This window comes from Cyprinodon tularosa, unplaced genomic scaffold (assembly GCF_016077235.1).
Source record: "Cyprinodon tularosa strain WSP-4 unplaced genomic scaffold, ASM1607723v1 ctg289, whole genome shotgun sequence".
NCBI lineage: Eukaryota > Metazoa > Chordata > Actinopteri > Cyprinodontiformes > Cyprinodontidae > Cyprinodon > Cyprinodon tularosa.
In genome coordinates, this window is record NW_024038995.1 from 240,001 (window position 1) to 260,082 (window position 20,082).

The 20,082-nt window shown below is 39.0% G+C and overlaps 1 protein-coding gene across 9 annotated transcripts in view; it reads left to right on the plus strand.

The window, feature by feature from the left end:
- Positions 1-20,082, plus strand: part of LOC119787140 (rho GTPase-activating protein 12-like) — a 99,782-nt gene that overhangs the window by 61,945 nt on the left and 17,755 nt on the right. For 2 of the 9 annotated variants that reach the window (XM_038290786.1, XM_038290787.1), the window contains exons 3-8: positions 13,061-13,327; positions 16,142-16,348; positions 16,563-16,643; positions 17,488-17,610; positions 17,721-17,783; positions 18,180-18,254. In XM_038290786.1, coding sequence (XP_038146714.1) covers positions 13,061-13,327; positions 16,142-16,348; positions 16,563-16,643; positions 17,488-17,610; positions 17,721-17,783; positions 18,180-18,254 — 816 coding nt within the window. The remainder of the gene's footprint in view (positions 1-13,060; positions 13,328-16,141; positions 16,349-16,562; positions 16,644-17,487; positions 17,611-17,720; positions 17,784-18,179; positions 18,255-20,082) is intronic. The other 7 variants (XM_038290789.1, XM_038290788.1, XM_038290792.1 and 4 more) reach the window with 7 other exon arrangements.

A 20,082-nucleotide genomic window follows, 5' to 3' on the forward strand; every position in this document is an offset into this window, starting at 1 on the left:
ACACATCTGGTGAGGTACGCCTCCGCTCCATATCTATTTAGTGCCATTGTTAATCACTCCTGCTATCACACGTCTGTTTAGTCAAGCTGATCTCATGGTGTTCTCTGCAGATGTGAACAATTAGCCCTTAAAGACGTAGGGAAGTCATATTTAAATGTCCAATCATTCTGGCTTAAACATGTATATAAATGTACTCTTTATCAGACGGGATTGTCCCAAAATTGTATCAATCAAATCAATCAAATTTTTTTGCAAGATGTTTTTTTTATTATTTTTTAGCAAGATGCTTCTGACAAACCAGCCACAACCAAAAAGCTTGCGAACCTTCCGCCAAAATAATCCCACGCCCTTGATAAAAGACCAATCACATACACTTTATTCACTCGTGGAAAGTCGTGCACCAGGGTGATCAAGTACACTCGGGAGAATTCAGAAATGCAACAGTTGGAAAAGCTACTGTATGCTTTGCTTTGTGCAGCCGGTCTGGAGCACAGCGGGGCGGAGCGCTGACGGAGTATGAGGGATTTCGGGGTTAGCCTGACATGTTGGTCATGTTGTTGTTAGCATAAACAAAACGTGTTGCACAATGCTCGCACACTGTTGCACTTTTATCCACAACTTTCTTTCCGTCGTCATCGTAGGTCACTCTAAATCCCATACAGCAGACCTATAAAGTGCTGCTGGCGCATCTTCCAACTCCTGTTCTTTCCCACTCGCCATACCCACACAATTCTCCACAACCGATTTTTTTTCTGCTACACCCGGCTACGCTGCTTCGCTTCTTCTTCTTCTTGTTTCCTACTGGTGGTTGGCTTTGGTCGCAGTACCGCCACCTTCTGCTCTGGAGTGTAAACGCTTCGCCTATGAGAAAAAGGAGCAGCGCATGAACCCGAACGCAACACATGCGAATCGAACCGAGACAGTCAAACCGAACGATTCTGACGGTTTTCATAAATCGTTCCATCCCTAGTATATATATATATTTAATTTTTTTTTTTTGTTGGCAAAATGACTATTTTCTTGCTGAAAACAGAGGCCCAGGAAAATAGAGGTGTCTTTCAAACCAGCTTTGAAACCTTGATGGATGATAAAGTTATCTTAGTCCTTGGCTTATTGTGATTTATTTGTGCACCTTCACCATTGTTGAACTTCTTTAACCAGTTCTTGTGAAGCCTGGAAAAGTTTGTAATTTGATTCTTTGTGAATCACAGTTAAACAATAGCCTTTCTTTCTAAAAAAAAAAAAAAAAAAAAAAGAAACGATCAATGTCTGTCCACCTGTACCGATGTCCTTCATGTTTTGCATGCTTTGTGCTTTCAGCACAGCTGAATCAAACTATTTATTAAGATGATACTGTAGCATTTTAAGACATGGTGAGGAGGTAACTCTGCCATATGGATCATGTGGTTTCATACACAGAGATAATTAAAACATTCAGGAAGCTCCAAAAAAACCCAACAAAAAACAAAAACAAAAAAAATCTCTTTTCAAAGGTTCTTTGAAAAGCAACTTGTTTATTTATTTTATTGATGAGTTAAATGCATTTGGGCATTTGATGGATAAAAACTGCAAATATATAAAGCTTTATCCATCAGTAGAACAAATGATCACTGATGTTGTTAAGTTACTTATTTATCGTTTTTAATTAATTAATAAATAACTTTAAACATGAAACTAAAATGTAGTATTAAAAACAGCTTCTCTTGGCATTTGATCAGTGTCTTTAACCCTGCATTGGTTTCCTTTTGTGAACAAACTACTTTGTTGTTCTGTGTCTTGTTGGGTTTCATGATTTCAGCCTAACAAAATCCCTCAGGACGTCCCTCAGCCCATACCTTATTCTGTTTCTTTCATTCTTATCATGCCATTTACTGTTTGGTTCAGTAACCTGACTACAAGTGTGTTTTTATTCATCCAAACTATTCAAAGTTTAATGACATCACTAGTTCAGGACCTGTTTTAATGGACCCACACCTCTGTGTTTATGAGACCTCAGAGTTTATGTCTTAAAGCCGCTACTTTCCTTTGAAGATTTTCCAGCTTAAACAGCCTTACCTTCCTAGGGATTTTCAAATGTTCTTGGAAACATTTGTTAAAATCCAATAATTAGACATTTAACTTATTGTCAGACAGTTTGCAGTTGTTCAGTTTTCTACTGCCATGTTTCAGAGAACATGTATGTGTTTTTTTCCCTGCATGCAGCTGTTCTGATAAAACCACCTGTCTTCCTGTTTTGATCGGGTGACGTCTCTGCTCCATGCTGGTTTCACTGGTCTGATAAAGACTCAGCTTTTCCAGCATGGAGGGAGAAACTGATGACACAAAACGGTCTTCTTGAAGCTTCTGATAACGTTTTATACTGTGAAATAAAGTATGTTTCTTTATAGATAATCTTATTGTTCAGGCTTTGAAATAATGAGATGACCCTTATTAATTGTAGGATTTTAGGTGTTTCATTAAAGCGAGGTAATTTAAATTGTCTTGGTAAGTTCAGCACTTCAGGAGGAATGCTAAAAACAGATTCCTGCACCTGAACTCCTCACCCACCAGGTTCATCCTGATTGCAGAGCCCTGCTGTATCACTTTGTCCTGGTGAAATTACAAGATCAGTAGACACTAGGATTTAGCAGAGAGTGAGATGTTTGCTCTCTAACGTGTTTGGACTTGTCCAGCACTTCATGTGTCACTCACACATATTTAAATAACAGGATTGCATCAAAGTTCTGTGTTTGTTTGCTGGTGTCCTTTGTGTCCCTGCGGTATGCAGTCGGGCTGGTTTATCTGGGTCAAACAGAAAATAGGAGGTAGAGGAGGAAAATAAGGCCCGCCTCCTCTTCCTCTTCCTCTTGGATCAACCTCGTGTCCTTTCAAAACTTTGATGAATTTTGTTGTCAGTCTGCCCCCTAAAGGATTTACCTCATATTCTCTCAAGTCTATTTGGGAAGGTGTATACAAAAAAAAAAAAAAAACATTATGAAATCCCATTATAGATTAAACTGACATTATTTGAGTAATTTTGTCTGTTTTTAATTGTCTTATGTTTTTTTTGTTGCATTTAGAGGTACTCTGGTCAGACTTTTACTGGTTAATATTCATTTCTGTTTAATTTTTGGTTTGACGTGCTAAATTGTAATTTTTTTTTTTTTTTAGGACTTAAGATGTTTAGCTCCTCAAAAGAATTCTGCTGCAGTTAGATATTTAAATGATTTTCCAGGTAACTCATCCCTAAAATTATAATACATTACCTCAAGGTTAAATTTTAAAATGGTTTTTATTTTTTTAGGTCTTAAAAAGAACGTTGAAATCATCCAAAATCAGAATAAATAGATCAGATATGGAAAATAAAAAGTGCCTTGCCGCAATATTATGTAGAGGTTTAATGTTGATCTCCATAGCAATCTTCTTTTACTTGAAAATAATTAACTGCTAAAACCTTAGGTTAAATATTATCAAACCAAGCATGTGCTTTTAGATCAGAAATAATTACACTTCTTTTGTATCTGATGCCTTTATTTATGGTCTGTTTTTGAATTACATTTTAGATAAAAAGGGCAGACTTGATGAAGTGCAGTTCCACTTTTCTCTTAGTCTAACATTAGTACAGATTTGTTTGCATTTACTACAGTTTCACACTTTTTGGGGTTCTACACCAGCTGGTTATTATGCAGCCCTGCAGGCAGTACTGATAAGACAATTGTTCCACATTTAGAGGAGTCAGCAGTTCCATCTTTTTTTTTTTTCCTCCACCCATTAAATATGGCTCTGGACTGAGACTGTGAATTCAAATGAAGCTTAGCTTTAGTCAGAGTTGTTAAATGACCGCTGCTGTGTAACGCACCCTCAGGCCCTGCAGGCCATTTATCTGCTCGGTCCATTTAGGGCTCAAACTATCTACACGCCAACAGTTGTTAAACTTTTTTTGTTTTTTTCCCATGCAGTGTTGTCCATATCCCCAAAAGGTCTTGATTTCCACGAGTAGGTTGATTTTCTTGGATTATATCTGTCCACATTGGGGTTTATTGACTAATTGATTCTCTTAACAGTGGGATCAGTTTTACATTTTTTTAATAGGAAACCAAAATCCTCAATTTTAACAGCTTTATAAATTACCTCTCTTCAGATGATTTCCATCTGGGACTAGTGTCATATATATGATTTCAAAGTCAACTCTCCTGGTGAAGTTTAAGGTGTAAAAGCTGAGATAATTGAGAAGAACCTAATTGTTCACAGCCCTCCGTTGACTTCCTGTTGAAGTTTATCATCGTCTCTTTTGTCTTGGTGTTGTTGATGTAAAGCTTGTTAACTTTAAACCATGTACTGTGTCCCATCGTCCGCCATAATCACTATATAGGGCACTATATGGTGCTTACGACATTTTAGATGACTGCTGAGCGTCTAGTGGAAGAAAAAGTAGTGGACTTGAAATTTCCCACTTTGCAACTTGATAGGTGGTGATCATCCATGGTCATTAGACCAGGAGATATATCCCAGAATGCCTTGCAAGAGCTCTCCTCACAAAGCATCGTGGGATTTGTTGTAGCGGTGACAAATAAGAAAGATGGCGCATGCACTGTGTGGGGAGGCGAAGTTACGTGATCAACGGGGAGTGAAAAGTAGTGATCACCTTTCCCGAACGATCAGTTAACAGAGTTCCCTATAAAGTCCATTATATAGTCCCCATTTTATAGAATGATTGAGGGTTTTAGGGGTTAGGCTGTGACATTCAGACACAGCCAATGACATGACTTCCCTGTAATCCCTTATTTGAGATTTTAAGAGTATGTGAAGCGTAGAGGGCACAAATTAACAAGCCAGGATGAGGCATGCTTTAAGTCTCCTTTTCAAAGTTATTACTTTAAAATTCACACACTTACATAACCAAATCGTGCACTTTTTTAATCCCTGAGTCATTTCTCCTTGAATTTCTACAGGATAAACGTCACATTAAAGAGCTAAAATATTTGGATATGATTTATCATGTTTAGTCTTTTTTGCACATTTAAGGCTGGTATTTTAACAGTGGTGTGTATAGTTGGCTGTAAATCTACAGGACATCCGTTCAGCTTCTAAAGCCTGATTTATACTCAGAAACCAGGTCGTCTGTGTTTGTCGCAGTGAACGCCCCTGCTACAGACACTCCAGATTCCAAATTGAAGGTGAGATCTGACAGTGCCGCAGACAGGAGGCCTCTGATTGGTCAAATCTATATCCGCTCTACTCTATGCGTATTTCCTGTTTCTTAGAACGCTGGGACCCTTTTCCCACCTGGATCCCCGCTCTTTTTTGCCCTCATGTCCCTCCGTAGTCACACAAACTTGCCCCCACCTCCTTACCACCTCGGCAATATCTAGACCCACGGCTAGTTCCTGATTCTCTTGCGTTGTGGCGTGGAATAACATAGCGCAGACCACGCTTCAATGTTGGGCATAAATCAATATATCTGCGACACACACTGCTGCAGGAGGACAACCAGCCCTTAATTAGTCACTTTACTTAGACTTAGACAACTTTTATTGTCGTTGTGTATACACAGAGTGAATACAAAAGGAAATTTTGTTTTGTACAGTTTTCCCGACAGTAAATGAACATTTCCGGTTAAATAACATTACATTACTGGTTAAATATCAAAAGTAATTTACATCATTGTATTGTCTGACCGAAACTGCCTGGTTTTGATTGATGTTTTAAAATGTTTATTTTCACAAAATTATTATTATTATTATTATTCATTTCAAACACTGTAATATGAATGATTTAAATTCAATAATCCTGAATATTTATGGATATATTTTTTTGAGTCAATAAGTCGATTCAATCAACTGGTTTTCCTTAGATAGAAAACTTTGAATCAATTTGACTGGATGATCTGGTGAACTGAAAAGTGCCTTGAGATGACGTGTGTTGTGAATTGGCGCTATATAGATAAACTGAACTGAATTGAAAAGCTTTATTACCTTATTAATCTAGTTTAATCTAGTATAAATGACAGAGATGTATTTAAGAGGATACTCAGGGCTGCAGAGGTTGTACCTCTATCTAAAGCAGCCTGTAGGGTGAAAGGAAACAACTCCTTGTCAGGAAGAGGTCAGCCTCTTTGTGCTACACTGGTTTCTGATCGTAAGGTGGTCCTTCTGCTCTCACAGCTGTCTGGGAATTTAAAGGAGAAGTTCGGTTTTTTACACTTTAAGCCCATTTTCTGTAGTGTCCACTCTGTGTACTCCGACGTCAAGAATCAAGAATCCACCTTTCGTATTCCATTTTCAGAGTTTTTTAAAGTGTTTAACAGAGACGTTAGCACCTCGACGTCGGAGTACATAGAGTGAAGCGAAAAGACTACAACTGTGTAAACAGGCCCCATTTCAGTTTCCGGTGGCAGCGGAATATTGACTATTCCTACAGAACTCAATGGGATTTACAAAATGCTAAATAAAACACTACAGGAACGTTTTTTCTTCACGAAACTTTTTTTGGAACGTCATTGAACAGCGCTGACGACACGGTGAGTAGCATATTTAAAAAAAAGAACGTTTAAGGTTGTTTTAAGGACATTATCGGACATGCTCTATGCTAGCCATTCTAAAGCAGCCAGGGGGTGATTCTGCATGAGCCAAAAAGCAGAGACAGGAGCAATTGTCAAACTTTTGGTGTCGATCATTCGATTTCATCCTGGACACTACAGAAAATGGGCTTAAAGTGTAAAAAACCGAACTTCTCCTTTAAAGCTGCTATTATGGATATAAAACTCTGTGTGCGTTTTTAATGAGCCAAACTGACGGTTAGATAACACAGAAAACAGATTGCTTCTGTCCTAGTAAAGTTATTATGTTTGGTATTTAATATGTCTTTACTGAATTGAGTGAATGAGGCATATGTCTATGTGAGAAAAAAGGGAGAATTGCAGTGGCTTAGTGGCTCCTCTGAAACAGGAATCCTGCAGCATGTGGAGGAAGAGGTGGATCCTTTCTATCAAGTAAAAGTTAAAAAAAAAAAACATGTGAGAAGTGTGTTAATTTCTGAACATTGAAACAGAGTAAGGATCCTAGGTGAATCATAAGGTCCTCAAAGGCTGAATTTCAGAAGTTGTCCTGAAAGAGAGGCTATTATTGCTCCTAGATTTAAATGTAAACTGTATGTGATGGGGAAACGCAGCTCGACGTAACACCGGTATTTCCATCAGGAAAACGCTGTTTTGCTGCTGGGGTCATCCTCACTCTCCATCTCTCTGTGTGTGCTGTACGTTAACACCCACCAGCAGAAACACCCACCTACCCAACTGACAGACGGAATCTCACTATACATCAGCCATTCTCTTCCTCTCCTCTCTCATGACAACGCGCGCACCTCTGGATGACCTAAAAAATAATCTTTAATATCTCTTAAACAAAAGTAGCACAAACAATATTTTTTTCTGCACAAATCTGCACTAACCATTCAGTCTATTTGCAGAGTTTTTTGACGTGGGTGGGGTGTCAGCTTCACGCAGCTGCGCACGAGTCCTATCATGAAAAAAGGTTCATTGTGCGACCTGAGTAACGTGCAGTAACGGGGTGTCTGCAATGGTAACTGCGTTATAGTTACAGTCAAAGTAATTAGTTAGATTACTCGTTACTAAAAAAAGGTAACGCCGTTAGTCTCATCACTGCTAAAGAAACATGTAATTTGCAGAAATTAATTACAGTTAATTCAAATTACTATTGTTTCATTTTTTTATTGAAAAAAAAACTGCTAGTTTGTACATTTTTTCAGTAAAACCTAATTTACAGCACAAGTCGGGCTTCAAAATTTGAAGTGGAACTGTAAATATACCTCATATTTACTGGGACACAAATTGGACACGTGTCTAAAGTTTATTTTTCATACCTTTTGGCACAACGTGTTTTTGTGGTTCACCACCCTGTAGTTTTTTCTTTAAGGTCCCTTTGACTGCCATGACTTCCCCTTTGACACATTCACTCTAAATCACATGCTCACGCAGCAATTATAAAGGAAAACAACAGTACAGTGTCATCACGGTTTCATGATGAGAGAGTGACTTCCTGAGACGAAGTCAAAACAGTAAGCAGGGACTGATGGCAGCAATGCGTTTCAGGAGAAGCCTTTTGCGAGCCATTTCAATACACAGAGAGGAGGATGATGTGTTTACTGATATATCACCAATAGAACCAAAGGTAATCCATGTTTTTGCTTGATTTATAGAAAACAGCTATGTTGGTTTAATTATATTTATCTATATGGCGTAAGGGTTAACTATTAATTATGTTTCAATTATAAAAGCAATTTTCCAAAAGGCAATTTTTAAATCTCAGACGCTCAGATTTTGTCAAATTCCATTTAAATTAGTAAGACGCTGCCTTTCTTACTCCAGCCCTTTAGGTGGGGGTGATACACTTAGAGTGGGTTTGTCAGCGCATAGGAGGGAAGAGAGAGATGCAGCAACATTAAAGTCATGCAACCATAGATTCTGGACAAAAGAGATTTCAAGGAGAGTAGCATCTACATGCTGGATGTTCACTGCAAAAAATGTCATTGCAATGGCCATTTTAGTTACATAACAAAAATAAAAAAAATTGATTCTTGGCAAAATCGTTCATCCCTTATATACTGTGTGTGTATTATAAACCTGAGGTCATACATTGAATGGCACTCTTAGCCCTTCTCTTGTTTACCACCAGATTGTTTGTCCAGGTTCTGCATATTTCATTTCAATTGATCTCCATGATATAAAAACATCTCAGGGTCCAGCTTTTGCACACCTCAAAGCTCTGCTATTATTTATATATTATTTATGAGGGGTTTATGAGGGGACGAAAACATGATGAGTCATGGGTTTGAGTTTTTGTCAACGAGGCTAGACTAAATGAAAGTAAATTTGTTAGAAGCTGTAATTTGTTAGACAGGTTAGGCAGTATCAGCCGTAGTACTGCGTCCTGTTTGCTCAGGCCGCCCACCTGCCATGCAGCGGTGTACATTCTAAATGACTACAGATGGAGCATGGCAGCAGCAGGGGAGAAAATAACCCGAAATTTGCTCTTCTAGCTGTGCTTGTGCAGAAGTGCATCTTTGCATGCGTATAGCTCAGAGTCTGCGCTTTATTCTCCACACGGATGGTTCACTCTCAGCAGTATGGCTCTTCATGCTCTCGCTGCTTAATAAACTATGTGGCTGATCATCCTCTGCCAAACGTAAAGAATCCTTTTTTTCTAACTATCAAGATTATTTTTCTCCCAGCTCACAAGATGTTATACTAAACATTAGGGGTGTGCATTGGCACTGCCCTCACGATTCGATTCGATTACGATTCACCAGGTAACGATTCGATTCAATTCGATTCTACGATGCATTGCGATGCATCAAAATCCCATTGACTTCGTAAAATCCGAAATGTGCCCAGATATCCGCTTTCCAAGCTTTGGGTGCATTTTTAATTAGGCCTTCCCATCTATCGCGGTCATCTCCCTCCGCCTCAGCCATCTTGATTGTTGTTGGTATGCCCCCGGAAGTAATTGAAACTTCACAACTTGTCCATTTGAGGCCAGAAAATAAACAGTGACATAATCGATTATGGCACGTTGCCGCATCGATGCTGAATCGTGCATGCACCGCATTGCAATGCATCGCTGAATCGATTATTGTTGACACCCCTACCAAACATTCCTTAATTTCTAACAAAAGGAATCGCTAAATTATATCCAAAGCAAATATTTCATTCCATACTGTTTATTTTTGGATAAAGAGCCAGGTGAAAAGGTACTTTCTCATAGTTCTTGTTTCTATCTATTCAGATATGATGGAAATGTTTTCTAGAATTGTCATTAAAACATTTTCTTTGTTTCCTTTAAATATTTCAACGTTTTAGTTAGCATATTCGCTCAATTTAGGTCTGGTTTGTCATTGCATTACAAGACAATTATGTAGTTTCTCTCTGTATTATTTTTTATATCAAAACCTGATGAATTTAGATCTACTTTAACCCCCGAGCAACAGTAACCAAGGGGAAATTCTCAGAAATAAAGCCAAAATTGCCAAAGTTGAAAGAAAAATGTTTTTGTTCTTTGCTTTTTTGGAGCAATGAAGATTAATTCACCTAAAGACATAATTCATAGTAGATCAGGAAGTGTTTGCTTTTCGACGGAAACCTTGTATGTCTAAAACCATTCCTTTACTGTACATTTTGTTAGCTTGTCTGACTGCTATATTAACCAATATAATGTGTTGAACTAGATCAGCTATTTTCACAACTGTTGTGAAAGTAAGGCAATAATTCATTGAAAAGTTTATTTGAATTCTAGAAATTAAAGTTTTCTGCCCAACAGCAATGATGAACTGCATGGCATCATCTCCAGCAATTTTAGTATCTAGGCTAGAGCTGTCAGTCTACTAAAGAATCTGTTTGTTTTTTTAAATTGGAAAGGTTAACTTTTTTGCAACATAAAACTAGACTAAAACCTGTTTAAGTTTTAGTCGACTAAAACTATCACATATCATAATGACTAACATGTCACTAAAACCAGTAATTCTGAAGATTAAATCTAAGATGACTGTCAAAAACAACACAGAGTCTGTTATGGTTTCATACCACCACTTACAACTTTGTGGGTTTATCTGCTTAGCCAGCTGGATTTATGAAACGTTTTATTCATTTAGAAGGTTTCCTCAGACAGTTTTTGGTACAAGTTCAATTTAAAACAGGATATGAAACATAAATAATATCTATCTTTGTAATCCTGAAAGGACAGCAAGAAATGTTTCTGTCTGTCTGCAGTCACTTCTGTAGCTGAAGTTCCCCTGATTTAATGAAAAAAGGGGAAAAGACAAATAGCTAGCCTCACTCTGTATAAATTTACAAACAACTTAGGTTTTCAGTTTATAATCCTACACTTTGGTAATAGTTGCCTTTTTTATGTTTTGCATTGAAGTAATCGGGGGCTTGGACTGGCGAGTGAAACTGATTTTTGCAGGGAGTTTCATGATGACCTGCAGCTTCGATCTGAATGCATGAAATTTAAAATCTGTCCCCAGACTACCAAATGAAAAGGTTCTTTTTTTTTTTTTAAGTCTTTTTTTCTGTTTGTAGCTGTAGGGATCAATGTGTCCAAACTGTCTTTTTAAATGTTCTGCATGCATCTTCAGTTTTACTTCCCCTTTTTGCACCTAACATGGGACTCTGGCACTTCAAGTTATATAACAACAGCTTCATTCTTCCCCTCCTCCTTACTGGATTCCATTCTGTGATCTGTTTCCGCCTGAGGAACAGCAGCAAAATCAGTTTGAAATACAAATTATTCTGGTGCCCTGCAAACATATTTAGATTCAGTGTGATCCTTTCCACACAAACTTCAAAATGTTAGTGTTTGCTGCATCAAAGAAGAGAGATTATCATAGATATGAGGGGTTTTGTTTTACCGCTCTTTTTCTTTTTTGTAACACATTGCAGCCATTTATTCCTCTTAAACCATCATATTTCCTCTTGTGTTTTGGACCTTGAAGAAAGCCACAAGCAAAAATGCATCGATCTGCTAATAAAGTTTGTTTTCTAAGTACTTCAAGTTTTCAAATTGGGACATATTTGTCAAGTGGTAGGAAGATGAAATTTATAGGAGTTTTCTAGAATGAAAATAAATTAGTGTACTAATCCACAATACTTTTTAACTTACTTCCCGTTAGTTATTGAAGGTGAGCATCCCCACAGTACAATGCATCCTGTGCCAGACGTAATTGTGAGGATTGTGCATTCGACACAAACAGCCTACCTTTTTTTGCACGTCTCATCTAACCACACTTTTGTTGGTTTCCTGCAGTTTATGTTATCCCTATTATCGCTTTCTGTCAACAATGACCTCCTTTTTATAACTCTTCCATAAAGGCTAGAATTTGTGGCTTTTGATCCACCTCTCATCACATCCTTCCTAATTACATGCTCGGAGATTCTCCACTGCTCCTCTGTTTGTTGCTCCTCTTGCTTGCCGCCTTAGTTTGTGTGGAGTGCTACGTTTTGATTGGTTTACTTATGTGCCTATGAATCAGAGAGGCTCAAATATTCCACTGATGCCTCCTTTATTGCACCATGATGTAGAATGGAGAGACATTTTATTTGATAGTCTCATCTGTAGACAAAGAAGCTCTGTGAAGGTTATACGATTGCATCATGTAAGCAAAGCTTTCAACAGAGCTCTGCGAATAGCCAGATTTTCTAAAGATCTGTACAAAGAAACACACACAATTTAAATAAGTTTGTTTATAGTCAGACTAAATACGTTTTGCAACCAAACCTCCATCATCTGTAGCAGCGGTGGCTTTGTTTGTGCTTAGTAGTGTCTTTTTTTTTTCGAGTTTTGCTGGCCAATTTGATGCCACATCATGGTACAATGAGAGGGTCAGTGTTGGGAGTCCTGCAATGAACAGACCGTTCTTATCCATCAGTCTTCCCTTATCTCACATCATTGAGCCTTTGCTGTCTTTTTCTGGGCTGTGGATGTGTCCGCTTCTTGTCTCTGATCACATGTCTCCTATCCTTCATTGCTTTATCCGATTGCAGATGTCAGATTGAACTTTTCAATGTGAGATGTTCCAAATTTGATATTGTTCTATAACTAAAGACTAAACATCTCCACAAATACTTCCCTGTCTTGTGCCTTTAGTCTCTTAGACTAAATTATGCTGCTACCACCAAACCTTTGAAACTGTCACAGAAGTATTCACACTGAAACCAAATTAGACACAAGGAGGACCCTGTTGACTAATTATTGGGCTTCTGAAGGTGGTTTGTTGCAATGGTTTCTGTACTGGAGTATTAAAGAGTTTGTGTTGTTCATTTATTGCTAAAGAAATTGACTTTTTGTGCTTTTAAGTTCTTTTATTATATCACATTTTGCTGACATTAATAGAAAGCTAGAGTTTTTTTTTTTTACTATTTTGGAATGACTATGACCTGGATGACTGAGAGTCTTCACCAGCATGTTTGTTTTGAAATAAAAGGCTAGTTGGCTTTATCACAAAAACCTCTTCCACTTTCCAGGAACTTTTCTATAATCGATTAAATGTTGCGCTTTCTGTTTCACAGACTGTTTCTTCAGGCCAAGGCCGCCCAGAATCTCCAGTCTACACCAACCTCCAGGAACTGAAAATCACCAAGACAAGTCTACCCCCCGTGCCGTCTGGCTCACCCATTCATGCAGTCGGCGACTGGGAGACCTACAAGGACCACAGCGGCAGACACTACTACTGCAACCGCTCCACCCACGAGAGAACCTGGAAGCCCCCGAGGACCAAAGAAGCTGGCAGCGGGAACTCCAGGGAGGACAGACACAGCACTGGGGGGAGCTCTGAGGTAAAGCTTGGGGAAAAAAGCCAAACAGGCTAGTGCCATTGTTTAGTATATACATCCTTGTAAGGGAAGTTTTGGAAAAATTAGATCATATTTTATCAGCTCCCTGTGCGGCTTTAATTTGATGTAACAGAGTTGAAGGAAAAGTGTAAGAAAGCTAAATTCATGTTCCCTCTTACTGAGTCAAACTGGTTTTAATACCATTTAGAGCATTCATCACAGCATTTTAAAACTTCCCCACTAAGGTCTATTATTAGATAGGAATGGACAAATGCTAGCACTGCACGCAAGATGCATGAGTGAAAGCTGAGGAAAAGTATTCAAGCACTAAACGTTTTCACTGATTAATTAATTTGCAAAAGTCAGAAACCACCCAGATTTCTTGCTTCCAAAGAGTCAGACTCCCCTTCACTGTTTATGCTAAAAAATGTGGTAACTTGACATGCTTAGGAAACAATTAAAGAAGGCCTGATGTATATCACGACTATACATTCAGACATTCAACCATTGACCCAAACATTTAGGGTTGGCTAGCTACATTGTAGCCACAGCTGCCCACTGACAGAAGGAAGCCGGTCCGACTGACTACTAATGCAAATAACTTATCTTTCCCAAGGACACAGCAACACTGAAAGCTAGAGCCGGAGCTTGAACCTGCAACCCTTCAGTTGAACAGCAAGTTCTCCCATCAGCCCCTAAAATTCTACTTTCTTTCAGTTACAATGTGTTTCCTGTATGTTTATATATTTATCTAAAGAAATGGAAATTATGTTTTGCAAAAATTTCTAACACCTAAAAGTGAAAGTTGAAGCTCTGTGATAAACTGCAGTTTTATGCCTTCAACTAGAAATTACCTTCAATTTTCATACAATCTTCCTAATTTAGTTCAATTAGAAAAGTAGTTGATGACCAGAATTGGCAACATTAGCAGCTTGATTCATAAAGAGCAATTGGCTTGCATTTTAAAACTCCAAAAACTGATCCCTTTCTGTTCCACTGGGAAGAGCTTCCATGTAATGCTAACAAACAGAAATAGAAGATGGTAATGAAGGGAATAAAAGACTCAGTCAGCCATTTTCAATACCAGTGAGGTACTTAAAATAAAGATCAAGAATATAAGTAGCGTTTTAAATGTTTTTTCTGTTTGCATTTGGTTCAGACCAAGTGGGCAAAAGAGAGCAAGAGTTTCAGCAGGTAACAGGAAGGCTCAATGTGAACAGCTGTTTTATGTTTGATCGTTCAGCTTCTGTCTGTGTGTGATACAGCAGGATGGGTCAGGATGTGTTTGCATCATTTTAGAAATATTAAAAGGTGTGGTAATAACTTAATAACTATGGTAGTAACAAATTAATTTAGCTGTTTTAGTGGTGCCTAAAACTATATGATTATCGCTCATTAAAGGTTCCAAACACAGATTGATTCTTTATCATTTTCCCTTATTTTATATGGATAAAACCCAGTTATATATTGGCTTAGGATGCATAGCCACACATCTTGATTATGACCAATCAACCTAGGAAGAAAATGGAGCTGTTAAATTAAAAAAATAACAATCTCTGTTGAAATCCACTCAGATTATACTGATTGCTGGACTTCAGCCCAAGTTCCAACAGTCCCAGTAATGCTGTAATTCAAATGGTTTGAGCGGATTCATGCAGCCGATCATTGTTTCTCATTAGATTTGACTTTAACTTGTTTCTTTGCTAAATCATCGCAGGTCAAACTAAAATAACTTAAACAACTGCTAAAACGGTAATTTGAGAATGATATGAAAAAGAATGACTTTGAAAGACCTGCAGGAAAATCTGGGGTACATTTGATTTAGACGGCTTTTATTAGATCCCAAAAAACAGCTGCTTTAATGCAATAAATCTTAAATGAGTCAAGATTTGTGGCAGCCTTAAAATCAGCAATTCTGGTGTAAACCAAAGAGGAAGCATTTAGGAAAAAAGAACAGGTTGTTATTTTGGTTTGATATATTGATTACAGTTTCCATGGTTACTTGTTTGCTTTTACCATTAACTTGGGAATGTTTGGTTGAGAGCAGGGATCCCTTCCTCTCTGAAAACGCTTATCTTTTCCTTTAATGAGCTAAACATGAACAGATTAATTATTCTCAGGGCGGAATAATCTGTAGACTATTAAATAATTTATTTAAAGTAACGAGGCGTTCACAGCCGATTTAAGACATATTTGCTCACCTGGTTATCCTTAGTCTGACGTTTTGTAAAGTAGGTAGCCCAACCCCATTAAAATGTGAGCATGATGGTTACGAATACTTTCCAATTTTACTTCAAATTAGACCTAAAGTCAAATTAGAATGAAGTCCAGATCCATTTGCTTTTGAACAGTAGCCGTCAGCTCTGTCTGATAATTCTGTCTGGATGAAGGTTTCGTTTTTTTGACAGTTCGTTTAACACTTGCAGCGGACCAAATAGTATGCAGCAAACGTGCTGATCTTAAATTAGACTGCAGTTTTTCCTTTAATGAGCTGAGTGCAGCTCATCAGCGCTGTCTGTCTGTGATTAGGATCAAATAAGTGATGTTTCCTTCACCTAAGTTTGCATCCCTTGATTCGATGATTCATTAAATGGCTGCACCAGGCTGCCACCTACAGGCCCTAAGCATTAACTTTGTCTGATTCCTCAGACTTGCACCTCTTTCTGCAACATCAATCAGAAACACTTGTGATTTTCTGCTCTCTGGGTCTCTGCAGGGTCTTAATGGTGGTGGGTTTTTCTGGGAAATATCTCCATGTCTCCTGTCTCTCTATGGTGAAAGATTCTCTCTGGTTTTCTCCTTTTCCTTTAATGATAGACAACTCCTCTCTCGCTCTCGCCATCTTTCCTTCCCTTCCTGTCGCTGTCCGTCGGAGGACTCCAGCCTCTGTCCTCAGAGGACGCCTGCTTCAGCGCCTACTGTAGCCAGTCAGACAGCCAGTATGGCTCGCCTCTGCGCGGCTGGTCACAGGAGATGGACGAACACGGGCACACGCTGTACGTCAGCGACTATACTAACGAGAAGGTACCAACCGCTCAGAGCCGAGCTGCTGCATCTTTGCTGTGGTGTTTGGTTCAGCATGGTGGACCTAGTTGATTATTTTCCTCTTTCACTGTGATACTTTGTCTGCACTTTGGTTCTACAACATGAAAAATTCTCTAATAAAATCTTTTTCAATTTTTGAGCCAAATGTTACAAAGTGAAACAATACATTTCTTTTCTTTGCTGTTTGCGGTAGTGGTTAAAACATGTTGATGACCAGGGAAGACCTTATTACTACAGCGCTGACGGCTCCAGGTCAGAATGGGAGCTACCGAAGGTAAGACTGTGAAGCAGTCAAAAACAAAAATCCCCCCCCCCAAAAAAGGGTCTTAGTAGAAATAAAAAGATATAAAATGCGAAAGACAAAGTGACTACTGAGTATTAACTTTGCCTTTTAACTATGAATTATTAGAAATATCAATCATTTCATATTTTAATTTCCTAATTAATCCATCCATCCTACAACATGATTATCCCTGCTGAGGTCGTGAGGGGTGCGTTCTACGGGCGAGAGGCGGGGTCCACCCTGGACAGGTCGCCAGTCCATCGCAGGGCAACACAGAGACAAACAGGACAAACTATCATTCACGCACACAGTCACATCCAAGGAGAATTAGAGAAGCCAATTAACCTAACAGTCATGTTTTTTTGACTGTGGGAGGAAGCAGGAGTACCCTGAGAGAACCCATGCATGCTCTGGGAGAACATGCAAACTCCATGCAGAAGGACTCCAGGCTGGGAATCAAACCTGGAACATTTTTAAAGTCCTACTGACAAAAAGACCAAAAATTGCCCCATTCCATGAATGCTGATTTACCATTTTGCTGCTTTTTCTTTCTGCATGTACCTGATTCTTCGTATTTTAGGCTCCAGAGGTTCAGAAGAAATTTAGAAATCTAATCAATAGATGGCAGTTTTTCTTTTCTTTTCTGGCATTGATTGATGCATCCCACTTTTTAGCTTAAATATTCAGGGATTGATCCCTGTGGATATATTTTTTAGTTAGTTTAGTTAGTTGTATAGTCTCTGTGAGCAGCATATTGAGCATTCTGTTCAAATGTCCTCGCCTCTCGGTTTTATCTTTTAATTCATTTTTTCTGATTTTTTTTCCCCTTTTGCAGTACCTCTCGCCACCTCAACCGAGCGACGGACCAAAAAGTCGCAGTTTGGACAGGAAGAACGCGGAGCCCATCGTCCTGACAAAGTGGAGACACAGCGCCTACGTCCAGGAGCCGAGTGAAAAGGTCTGCGCTTGCAAAGTTTTAACAGTAAACATGCTGCGTAGAATAAAATGCAGCAGTAACTTAATGATGCTTAAGCCCATGATCTTAGCTGTAGACTTGTTCCTTTGCAGCGGCTCTTTAAAAGCAGGCGGGTCCGCTCAGGTTCCCTCCGCCAGCACCCATACAAACAGCAAGTCAGTAGTCCTGTTTTCCCATAGGAAAACAAAGCTCTGTCTGAACACACAATCAGCTTGCATGAAGATGATCCCACAACTAAAGTGATGATTTGACCTCTTCTACTGTGATAAACAGTCAATTTAGCTGCTTTGATAAAGACACCTTGAGATTTTATCTTTGGATTGGGATAAAATAACAATTGGGTACGTTGTAAGTTTTCTCTGAATGCGACTTTGGCATGACCATCTTTATTGATAATTTTACTTCACACGCTTTGATGTTTTATAATCTACCATCTTTTCAGTCGCCTCCGTCTACTTAAACTCACATTATCTTCTCATTAACCAGCTCTTGTCTAAACTATGTGAAACTGCTTGTCTGTGTTTTGTTTTCTACCCATGTTTGTTTACTAGGAAGCTCCTCAGACTCCCAAGTCTCCCCCTCCTGACTATGACTTGAGCCCAACGTCACCCAAGTCTCCCGGCTCTGTCAGTACTCGCCACTAACCTCATGGGCTGCAGTGCTGCTTTAAGGGGCCTTAGCGGTGAAATGTGTTTCGGCTTTTTGCAAGGTTCCTACACAGGGATGAAGTTCCTGGAAACATCTGGGAAGATTAAAACAATCTTGATCATTAAGGCTTAAAGACACAGAGCAGACATGCTAAACTGGACAGCCTGTGTAGGAACTGTTTGACCTTAATTTTATTTATTTTGCATGATGGGATGATGACTGAAAAATCTGAACGGTTTTGGTTTAACATAATGAATGTTGCAAAAATAAGCTTTATCCTATTTTAGTGGGATTTTGTGTGATAGACCATTGCAAAGTAGCAACACTTGTGAAGATTAAGAAAACAGAAAACCTTAGAAAAAAAACTCAAAAATAGTGACGTAAAGTCAGGGGATCTGTCGACAGGAAAACGATTGGTTACACATCCTAAACCTGAACCCTCCATACAAGCAGTGAAATATAGTGGTGGCAGCATTATGCTGTGGGCTTGCCACTCTTTAACAGGGATTGTGGCCAGAGTTGGTGGCAAAGATGGATGGATTAGGGCTGGAGATAATTCAGTAACATTATATATCGACTGATAGACGTGTGGCACGGGGGAAAAAAATAAAAAAGGGTCGATAAAATTTCGACATATAGAAATGCAGTTTTCATTCCTTTTTCATTTCTAGCCTATAATTTAGGTTTATGTTACAGTCACCCCTTCCTCCCTATCAATCACCTGAAGGCCCCTTGTTTGTTTTTCTTTGTTTTTTCTGTCTTAATGTTCGCAGTGGGCTTCATGCTGCCCTGCAAGGCTTTAAACCTGGGTTTGAATGGAGACAAAGCCATTCTAAAGCACATATCAAGGAGCTCATTTTGAGCCTGGATCCATATTTATTTTTGATTCTGTTCATGGTGGAGAGCCAAACATACTCAAAATGTGCAGGCTCATATTTAAGCATGTGTCTAAAAGTAGCAGCAGCAGCAACCCAGACTGACAGCAGCTCATTGGCTAATTTGTAACACGTGTAGCCTGATGCCGGGTGGTCTGGAGGGCTTTACCGTACAAACAGGAGAAGCGGTGCAAGTGAAATTAGACTCTGTCGTTAGACAACATGTAGTAATTTATAAATGTTTTTAATCAGGTTGGGTCCGGATTAGCCAGCAGGTGGGTCTGCTAATCCATGACCTCTGCTCTATAACCACAACACAGATCATGCAAAGATATCACAACAAGCAGAGGCGGAGGAATTTGCCCCGAAGAAGGGTTTTTGTATTTCGTCATTTTGGCAATATTTCAGTTATAGCAAGTCAGAAAAAGAAAAAAAAAAACACAGTGATTTGTAAAATAAGCAGGGAACCAGTAAAAACAAAGTCTGGTACCACAACTAACTTGTTTTATTATCTAAGCCGCTCGCACCCAATGGAGCAGGAGCTGTGTCGGCTCCGGCGCGGTTCCACGTCGTCGAAGGAATCCTTTCGAATTTCTGCTAAAACAAAGCAGGAAAAGCAAGCTAAACTAGGATTCCTGCTTTGTGATAAATACACCAGTGACCAAGCAGCATAAGTACATCACTCATGCTGTAACATGCTTCATAGTGATGCATATGCTGCCATTGTCTGCAGTTGAGAAACCTGGCTTCAAACAGCTGCGTGCCACTCTTGATCCGCTATACGAAGTTCTGTGCTGCAAGTTTTACTCTAGCTCAGCGCTCCCTAATTTGTACAATGAGTGCAGGAAATGATTGCACAATAAGCTGCAATCTGTGCCTCACTAGACCACAACGTCGCACATCCGAGCCCCACCATAGACAGAAATTAACC